The sequence below is a fragment of the Trachymyrmex septentrionalis genome, unplaced genomic scaffold, assembly GCF_001594115.1.
Source record: "Trachymyrmex septentrionalis isolate Tsep2-gDNA-1 unplaced genomic scaffold, Tsep1.0 scaffold35, whole genome shotgun sequence".
NCBI lineage: Eukaryota > Metazoa > Arthropoda > Insecta > Hymenoptera > Formicidae > Trachymyrmex > Trachymyrmex septentrionalis.
In genome coordinates this window covers 383267-393363 of record NW_017305514.1, presented here as the reverse complement: position 1 = coordinate 393363, position 10097 = coordinate 383267, and the positions used below count along the sequence as shown (strand labels likewise).

Sequence of the window (10097 nt, the reverse complement as noted above, 5' to 3'; positions counted from 1 at the left end):
ATATATATATATATATATATATATATATATCTTTTTTATTTTTTTATAGATGTGTTTTACTATGTATACTTGCAAAATAAAATCATACTTATATATAGGAGAGAGGAAGAGAAAGAGGAGAGGAAAAGAAAGGATGAAGAGAAAAGCTTTAGAAAAGAGACATAGTTATTGATGAAAAAATTCGTAACCATTTAATAACTATACTCAACAGTATTTATAATGTTATATCATTTATTAAGAAACAGACAATAGAAAGATAAAACCAACATAATAAATTTATAAGTCTGTATAACGAATAGAATAAACCATGGTAGGCCCAGCATTTATACAATAAAATGACAATTCTAAAATGTATTTCATCACAAAGTTATTTCCTAAAACATCCCGTACTATTTTGTATCTTTTTATCTTTGAAATAATAGTTATTTTATACAGTTTTTGTATAAAAGTCCAAGGTAAAACTGTGTATTATGTATTTCCCTCCCTCTATAATTAGAATTACTCATACGTTTTTCTTTCCCCGAATCAGTTACATCAGCCACGAATTCGTTATGTTCGCGCGATTAATGTATTTGTAATATATGGAATGGATACATTCTCAGATTTATAAAAATTAATGTGTCCGTTATTGGTATCTTGAGTACTTGGCGAGGAGTTGACGAGCATCGTTCTGTACCCTTTCATCGTCTTTACTTGTAACTGATACGTCACAAATTTTTTCTAGCAACTGACAGGCCAGTTGATAGTTGCTCAGTGCTATGTAAGATTTGCTTAGAAACAGCCTGTTCTCCAGATTTACTTTGGCCGAAAAATCCTCCGCTTTCTGGAAGCTATCAATCGCATCTTCATACGAGGCACTTGGCGGCTCCGAAAATAATGTCGCAGCAATCTACATAAGAAAATAATCAATTATTGTGTAATTTATCTCGCTATGTACATTTTTTTTTAGTTACAAATTCTTCGATCAATCTTGATTAATAACTAATCACATATAACTGAGATGCTGTTTGGAAAAACATCAAACCATGGTGAAACATTACCTTTCTTTCTATCCAACCTAAGTTAGCCACCTCGTATTTGAATCTGCCGAGTAGATGATGCAGATCAGCATCATTTGGACATATCTTCAAGGCATTTATTACATGATCCTTGAAACGGTAACCATTTTTTATTTTTTCCGCTAGTGGCAAAAAGTCACCGTTTATACCTACAAGTATAGCACACCATTTGTGCAGATATGCATTTGGTGTAGTGAGAAGCTTTTCGCAAGCGTCAATTCCTAAAATAATTCGTTACAAATGAGGACTTTATTGAATAAACGACTAACAATACACAAGATTGAACATAATTTGTTATACCTGCACAAACAACAGCTTGTCTTACATTTGCGTCAGTGGTGCAATTTGAATATTTGTAACAGTTTCTGGCATATCTCCATACTATGTCTACACTATTTGGATACATGTCTACGAGATCTCGTAGTTCAAGGTAATCATTTTCTTCATATCCACCTTGTTTGTGATGCTCATCGAAAACAGAAAGGTCTAATCCAGTGCAGGTGGCTTCAGTTGTCCTGCATCACTAAGCGTATAATCTTTCCCGTTTAAGTTTCAAGTAAGAGTTGTTGTAATTTTGAATAAAGACGCAAAGCAGACTCAACAAATTTCAGCATGCAATTATAATTTAAATAAAGTCTGTAGATTAACTTGTGTGTACAAGCAAAAAAATCTTTGATACAAAATGATTGATTTGATATGTACATTAATGCTACATTAAACTAAATTTACAGCTGCGATAACCGCGATGCACTTGAATGATAGAGATATTGAACTGACCTGTTTTCAATGTCACTTATACCATTTTCGCTGTCTGAACAGTCGAAAAATTCTTCGTCGCCTGCCGTTGAAAAGCCATCCACATCAGTATCATTATCTGTTGTAGTGTACGTATGATCATTCTCACGTTTAGAATTAAGCTTCTTCTTCTTTCTCTGTTGATTTTGTTGTGCTCTGAAAATGATAGATATATTAGATACCAATGAAGTTAAATTAAACATTAGGTGTTCCTAGAAGATATTTGTCTAAACTTTGTCTAATACTTATCCCGATAAAAAAGCTAGAAATATAAATGTGTTCTTCCAATCTGTTCTTATACTTAAAAATTGTACAATGGAAAAATAATGTACGTAATGCTTGGAAAAGAATTAAGTTTAATTTAATTTAACCTTTAAAGATAGAAAAGAGGAGACAATTTTTTTCGACAATATTTTTGTAACTTTAAAAAATATTATTGTAAGAGATTATAAATTGAAAGCCATTCTAAACTGCAAGGCAAGGATTAAATAAATAAATAATATAAACGTATAAATATATATAAACGTCTGAGAATAAACTATTAGTATTTAATCAGGATTAGCAGAAGAAACTGAATTAGATCAAATACTTTAGGAACATTCCATATATCTTAAAATATCAATGAAAGAAATATCAACGAAAGAACAGCAATTATTATTACCTCAATCTCTCTAATTCCGTTTGCAACTCGGTGAGACGACGATCGACTTCGTCCAGATGGGCGTTCTTCATGGAATGTTGCTGTTTCTCTAAGACTTTCTGATATATAAAGATACTAGCAGCGCTTATGACGCCAATAGTTGCTCCGATAGCAGCGGCGATCAAGTTAGTTTGCAGCTGACTGCTCATCTTGTTTGAGGAAGAACTTCAACTGAACAGTCAATGTTCTAAAAAAACAGACACATGAAGTTGTACATTTCATATGGTAAACAGGAAAGAGTACACAATTCATTCGAGAGTACAGGTGAGTACAGGTTTTTAGTTCATTGATGAATCAATCGCATTATGCGCAAATACAACTTTGCTTCACAAAAGTTGCATTTGTACATAATGTAACTGATCAATCAATGAATTAAAAAACTTGCCTACTAGTGCTTTTCATTTAATGACACAAATCGATACGAGTACCATTCTATCTTTGTTACTTATTGGAATGTCAAGGACAGAATAATTTGCGTTAATTTGTATCATTAAAACTGCGTTCAAAAATTTCACTCGGATGCACCCACGTATTATTTTATCCTTGTTTAACATTCGACGAAGTTTTTAAACACAGCCTAAATGGAAAGCACCCTATGTTGACATTGAGATGTACGTACCGTTCGTGAATTTCAGTGACGTTTTATAGAACGTCACGAGCTTCCGTTCAAAAACGGTGTATCATGATCCAACCGTATCTTATCGCGCAACGAGACCACCTCTCGGAATCTCGTCCGTCGTGTCCTCTAATGTCCTCGAGATTCGTCCGTCGCCGAACTTCCCGGCAAGGTCGATTTGGCGCCCGACAATCCGTGCTGTATCGAGGAACTATCTCGATGCCACGTGCTATTTTTCCTCACGGCAACGTAGACGTAGTGGTGACACGCATATGTACATGGGTATCGCGGCCGAAGGGCAATCGTGACCAAACGTTCACGAGCGAGTGAATATAATCGCGTAAAGGAGGCACAACAGTATCGCTACGCTTTTGGCTTAGCGCCGAGACATTACTGGACACTACCAGTGTATCTCTAGATTCATTACATCATTATTTTTCTTCTCTCTCCTCTTTTCCGAAATTTGTGTGATGGCACATTGACCCTCCACGTCCGTAACCTCAATTCTCAATTAAACCTTCGAAACAGTTCAGAGTCACTATAGTCTTCCGTCGTTTTTCTTTCGTCTCCTGGCATATCTTTCTCAATCTTTTCACTCACGTTAGACGGGCCAATTTCTCTCGATCGAACAAATTTAATTGAATATCTGTAATCTAACGCGCGAACATCGGCCGGCGCGAACGTCCGTGTCGCCAACATCGAGAATTCTTGCAAGTCATCGAATGTCGAATGAGGGTCGCGTCGATAAGTTACTACTACGTCGTTATCGAGTTTTGTCGAACGATTGAAATAAGGAGAATGGGAGTTTTTAACCCCATATTGGAATTGTAACAATTCAAATGTATATTTATTATCTAAATCTTAGTATATCAGTTTAGCCCTCCTTAAATTCAATCTTTTTTCTAGATATGAAATAGAATCAATTACAAATATTAATTGTAATAACACACATTAATGTACAAATATTATAAAAATTAAATATTAAATAATAACTGTGGTAAAAAAAATTAATTCAATACCGAATATCGATTTGATCCAAATAAAGGAATATGTTTTTCTGTGGTCGTATATTTTATTGTATAGTATCTTTTTGTATATAAATATATATGTATATGTATATATCTATATAATATTATGAACTTAGGCATTTACAGAGAATGTTCTGTATAGAAGCAGTTATAAAATTCAACGTGCGTAAAAAATACGAAGACTAATCATTCAAGAAAATTGTATGCAAACAATTCTTTTTAAAAATTCATATACATTTAATTGTATATATATTTAAAAGCAGGAACGCACCGCTTTGAAACTGTTCTCATCACTATAAAGCCAATTCTTTTTACACTTTTTATACATTATCTAATTAATAATATTTAAAATCTTGATTTATTCGCGTCGCAGATTTTCCAATCTAGCTTGTAGATCCGCATCAGCGTCCGCAAGATTGCCTGCTCCTTCTTCGTTACCCGCTGCAGCGGCGACCGGTTGCTTAGAACCGGCTACACTTAGCGATCCAGATGCTTGCGGTAGTCCAGAAAGTTGACCCGTCAACTGTAGACCCAGCTCATCCAACACCTGTGCAACTACAGCGTCACTGGGAAAATAAAATGTCAATGCATATACATATATTTATAAAAAAATACATATTTTATAATGTAATTTTATTTATAATTTGAATTTCACACATTTGCTGAAAATCCAATAATTCAAATGAAGAAATAAAGACCTTATTCCAATTTAATAATGTACACTTATTAGGCCAATATTGACAGTTCATTCTTATATTTAAGATTTAAGTAAAGTCTTAAGGTGTCAGAAACCAATCAGAAGTCGTTGCAATCTTACTTAAAACATAAACAACTTAAGATAGTCTTGAAATAAAAATTGAGAATACCGGCTATAGAATTTATGTATAAAAAAAAATTTGATACCTTTCTTCTTCATCTCCCTCATCTTCCATTGCATCATCTATTGCATCGTTCATAATTTCTTCCTTCATATCCATTATCTCTGATTGCTTTTCAAATTCTTGTAATATTTTCTGTATTTGAGGTAAATTTAGTTGTCTATAAAAAAATAGAAATAAGAAATAGAGATTAGACATTATTCAAAATATATATATGCTAAATAAATGATTGCAAGTAATTAATAATTATACTTTTAGCTCAAACACAAGTAAAATGTCTTACTAATAAAACAAAATTATTAACACACTATGGTGCACTTACTTATTCATATTTTGCATCGCTTTGGTCACTCCTTTCATGGCTTGTGCCATCGTGTTTTGGGAACGTAGGGTTTGTATTTTTAGTGACACTGCTTGAATATTTGCTTTCATCAACATAAACTTCTTCACATAACGCCTTGTCCTGACCAAATCTTTAGCCATAATTTTCACAGCGTCCTACAATCAATATAAAAAAGATCACGGTATAATATTGTATAAATAGCAATCGAACAGAAGTTGTAGATTACCATTTGTCCATCTTTTGCAAGTTTCTTTATATCCGCTATAATTTTCTTCTCTTGTTGTTCCATTCTCATTTTTTCTCTGTCCAAATCCCGCATCGCTTTGTTCAATGCCCTTTGATTCTTCCTGAGCATTTCTTCAGGAGTGATACGTTTGCCGAATAACCACTCCATGGTGCTGACAAGCAATGATATATCAAATATAAATAAAATAGAAACTTACATTAAATAAACTTTATATAATACACATTACACAAATAGGTATATAAATATAATATGTATTTCAAAAGACACACCTTGTTAAAATCGCAATTAATACTTGTTGCAGTTACAAATGTTTTCCTAGACCACACTATGCTATTGCCATATCAATTCACGTGCAAATTGTCCGCATGAGCACTCTCAAGATTTCGAGTACCTAACAATTAAAATATACATTTTATGAATCACAAATTTTACAGGCTAAACCAAAGACATGTAACTATATTCTCTGCGTTAAATTTTGTCCACGTTTCGTAGTCGTAGTGCTCTTAATATGAAAAAACATGTTGAGAATATATTTATAATATATTTATTGCCTGTTATTTAGGCGATGATCAGCGACGCACCGATACAAACATCAGAACCATGGAATCTGTGACTTTACCAGATATCCCGTTGATACGTATCTCTATCAAGGAATTCTCGCGTACCTCAGGCGGCACCAAGAATGACATCACGAGCGGTATCGGCGCTCTTTTAACAGTTCATACTTCGACTTCACGACTCACGTATAACCAATAAACCACGAGCTAAGAAGTAACTGGATATACTCGATTGTGGGTATCTATTTTGCTCGAGGTTATTCTTCGCACAGCGCAGAGCGAATAAATTAGAAAACAAAACACGCCATATTGTATATAACCCTCGATCCGCGAAATTTGATATCGTGGCAAACGTGAAGTATTTAGAAATTCTAATTATGTAATATTAAAGTAAAACGTAATTGCGAATTTTATATAAATAATTATAAATGTTAATTGAATTTAAATTATATTCACGGAACAATGTTAGAAAGAGATAGATGAAAAATATAAGAGAATACACAACAAACCAACTTTGATATATTTATCTACAAATTCAAACTAAATAAATACGATTACTAATGCCAATCTGATTGTATACATGAGGTTATATTAATATCTACAATTCTTTTAAAAAAAGGAGGGATAGTTCGATTCCAACGATTCCTTATATTAAAAGATGCAAAACACAAAAATAATATGTACATATTTGTTTTTAATATATAAAAAGGGTCGCCCCATTTTAAAAAACAAACCCAGATAACTTTAAAAGTTTTATAAAAGAATTTTTATTTTCTTAAATAAAAATAAAACCGTGATTTCTCTTATATATAATTCTTCTCTAATCATCTTTCTAAAGTTATTTACGTATGATTTGTAAAACAGGACACCCTGTATATTGGACAAACAGTAAATTTATTAGATATAATAAATGTATAAAATTTGCATATATAACTTGCATCTTGTGAAAAAGCATGATATATAAATGATTTATTTACGTAAATAAATTGATATTCGGAGAAAGAAGAATGAGGTTCCATAAAATGTTCGCTACAACTGTTACTTTTAATTGCTCTTTTCCTCTTTATTTTACAAGTATTTATTTTAATCCCACGTTTTCACCCGAAGCTCTGGTTCGAGAATCGACCAATTCGGTGAATGTTTTTCACTAGATAGCCAATTGAAGTCGTCAATGCAGTTCCAATTGTTAATCTTTGGATCAAGGCCGGCTAGATTAAAATGACTCATCTGATCTTCGTAAGACCAGTTGTAAGGTGCTACACGTATCTTCGTACAATCCTCTATGATCGCCCTACTTGTGACATGTAAATAAATGGTACAGTCCGTCGATGAATGTAATCGCAGCTGTTGACATGCGAAAGCAAATACACAATCACTGCAGTCGTGCACGTAAACGGAGGATGTCACCGGTCCAACTAATATAGTGCATTGCTTCAGGTTCACCATATGCAGGGTGCTTGGTGTACCATATATCCTTACAGTACAACAAACCAGATCAGAAAGTAGAATGTCATTCTTATTTACATTCTCGGCGTCCAACACTATACGTTCGTTTACCTTGCCCAGGAGCATGCAGGCACTATCTCCGTACTTGCTCGACAATTTATTGTTCTGCTTAGTCGAGCCATTCACAATGCTCTCAGGTATCTTGAGATCTTTCAAGCCGTCTGTGATGTCAAGTCCCTTGTCGGAAGGCTTTTTCACGATTCTACGATTCTTAAAGCCAAACTTCTTTTTAGGCAAGAGCTTCATCTCCAATTCGGAAGCTTGATTCTCTAACGATTGCAAATTTTCTTGTGCGCGTCTTATGTCATAAACCTTTAGAAACATTTTAGATTGCGATAAATAGTTCTTAAGCAGTTGAATTTCCTTGTTTGACTTCTCGAACATTCCCGGCAACGCTGAGGACGGCGTGCTGGGTGCATCGTCGAGCATATCCTTGATCTTCTTGCAAGAGGAGTGAAATGTATCTTTGAAGTAGCTGCTTTGCTCGGATTCCACGGCGAGCGATTGACGTTCTTCTCTTCGCCTTTCGATAATATTTTTTCGCTCTCGATCTCTCTTCGTGATACGATCTGGCAAACTTTCTTCTATAAACTCTGTGGGGTCCATTTTAGTTAATGCTATTTCTCAGTATGGTTTACACTGTTTTGAACTTCAAACGTCTTCAAACCTGTGTTTGACCTTTCTTGGTTCATCAATATCTCACTTTTTTTCTTATATTGTGGAAAAAAAAGATTATGTTTTTCTGATGAATGTGGAGGAAAATGCTGAAACAATTTAAACACAAATAAAAAAAGATTATACCATCATTTTTTTTAGATTCCTAAGTAAAAATGTAACTTTTGCATAAAACTTTGTAAAATTACTTTTTAATAAATAAAATTACTTATAATGTTCAGTAAATATTATCGACTTTTCTTTATTAAAAAATATATTATACAACTAAAGAAAAATATATTGCCACTAGTATTTACTCATATAAAAACAATAAAAAAACATATATATTATTAGCTTCACAATTACATAATTATGATTACCCTTATGAGATCTTTTTCGTCGGTCTTAACAAGGTTAAATAAAGCGTTTCCTATTCCACCGCCAATAACTACCGATGCTACGGCAATCCCGATAGATTTCAACGCCATGAAGATTTAATGCTCATTGCGCTCCTCTGTCCAGGTCTTGTAATCAAATGTCCTTAAATGATCATTGCCAGACAACTGTTCCCCAACAGTGTAGTAACCCTCCAATATTATAGGAAAATGTTGATGCACGTAATATCTGAAATCTAATGCACATGAAATATTGAGGATTGTTCTAATCAAGAGATTTATTCTATTTAAATAAACTTCTTGCATAATTTAACTTTTCCCTTTTTTTATGTTAGAGAGAAAAGGAGAAAAGAAATGAACTGTGCAAAAAGTTCAGCTAAAAATCTAAGCAGAGATAATTTATATAGTACAGATCATTCAAGCAATATTGTAGTAAACACTGCAATATTGTAGTAATATTGCAATAACAATGACTGAATTCAGTAGAAAAAGTTGCTTTGAAACTGCTGTAAGATTTTTTATATATGATTGGTTTATACATTTAGATCCATTGAGGAATTAAAGGGCAAGATCAATCAGCTGATTAAAGAATCTTACAACAATTACAAAGCTACTTTTTCTGCTAAAACAGTCATTGTAAATGTCGTAACAATTTTGTTGTAAACTTCAGTATTAAATGGGAAACAATTCAGTGGAAAAATAAATTGACTTTTGACCATTCTATGCAGTTATCCTTACATAAGGTCAGTTCATTTTAGCTGAATTGCTTTATACATTTTTTCTTTTTCTCTCCAAAATGAAAAGAAAAAAAGGAAAAATGAACCGTGCAAGGTCAGTTAAAAAAAAACAGGCCTAATGCAAATTCGTACAGAAAAGTCTCAGCAATCTGTCATATTTATTGCCAGATACTAAATATAGGAAGTGACTGAGAGATTCTTTTTTTCAGCTGTACTCTAGCCGTTTCTCCATTCACGTTATCATTGCTCGTTTTATCTCGAATATATAAGGCATGATCTAGAATAAGTCTGAATAGGTTAAAATTATTCGAGAATATCGGATGGCAGTAACGTAATTCTAGGCGGAGCAATTCACCTTGCGAAGTGTTCAGGCGACGCCAAAATCCGTACGATCCCAGCAACAGTACTCCCTCGAAGATAAGGAGAGTCTTAACACTTTTCTTGAGTGTTTGCACGAAGCCCAATCTCGGCTGTTTCTTGATCATGCTATGGTGAAACGGGAAGGATTTCCTAAAATGGAAATCACATCAATACTGCGGGATACGGAACTCGTAACGAAACATCGCGCAACACCGTGATTTAA

The 10097-nt window shown here is 33.6% G+C and overlaps 3 protein-coding genes across 6 annotated transcripts; all 3 read right to left on the bottom strand.

The window, feature by feature from the left end:
- Window positions 1-476: 476 nt before the first annotated feature.
- On the bottom strand, window positions 477-3880 carry LOC108750267 (regulator of microtubule dynamics protein 1-like). 2 transcript variants are annotated; one of them, XM_018489614.1, is made up of 6 exons: window positions 3173-3880; window positions 2515-2740; window positions 1836-2009; window positions 1359-1573; window positions 1041-1279; window positions 477-889 (listed from the first exon to the last, which is right to left on the bottom strand). In XM_018489614.1, the coding sequence occupies exons 2-6, from the start codon at window positions 2700-2702 to the stop codon at window positions 626-628; spliced, it is 1080 nt and encodes a 359-aa protein (XP_018345116.1). In that variant the 5' UTR covers window positions 2703-2740; window positions 3173-3880; the 3' UTR covers window positions 477-625. The 2 variants fall into 2 exon arrangements, with proteins under 2 accessions (XP_018345116.1, XP_018345117.1); XM_018489615.1 differs by lacking the exon at window positions 3173-3880 and adding an exon at window positions 2982-3002.
- Window positions 3881-4297: 417 nt separating this feature from the next.
- LOC108750272 (charged multivesicular body protein 2a) lies at window positions 4298-6518 on the bottom strand. 3 transcript variants are annotated; one of them, XM_018489621.1, is made up of 6 exons: window positions 6247-6513; window positions 5935-6056; window positions 5645-5816; window positions 5398-5573; window positions 5101-5235; window positions 4556-4763 (listed from the first exon to the last, which is right to left on the bottom strand). In XM_018489621.1, the coding sequence occupies exons 3-6, from the start codon at window positions 5810-5812 to the stop codon at window positions 4556-4558; spliced, it is 687 nt and encodes a 228-aa protein (XP_018345123.1). In that variant the 5' UTR covers window positions 5813-5816; window positions 5935-6056; window positions 6247-6513. The 3 variants fall into 3 exon arrangements, with proteins under 3 accessions (XP_018345125.1, XP_018345123.1, XP_018345124.1); XM_018489623.1 differs by having other exon boundaries at window positions 4298-4763; window positions 5935-6514; XM_018489622.1 differs by having other exon boundaries at window positions 5645-5818; window positions 5919-6518.
- Window positions 6519-7220: 702 nt separating this feature from the next.
- LOC108750268 (tubulin-specific chaperone C) lies at window positions 7221-10097 on the bottom strand. The gene is made up of 3 exons (XM_018489616.1): window positions 9870-10097; window positions 8763-9013; window positions 7221-8492 (listed from the first exon to the last, which is right to left on the bottom strand). The coding sequence occupies exon 3, from the start codon at window positions 8332-8334 to the stop codon at window positions 7306-7308; it is 1029 nt and encodes a 342-aa protein (XP_018345118.1). The 5' UTR covers window positions 8335-8492; window positions 8763-9013; window positions 9870-10097; the 3' UTR covers window positions 7221-7305.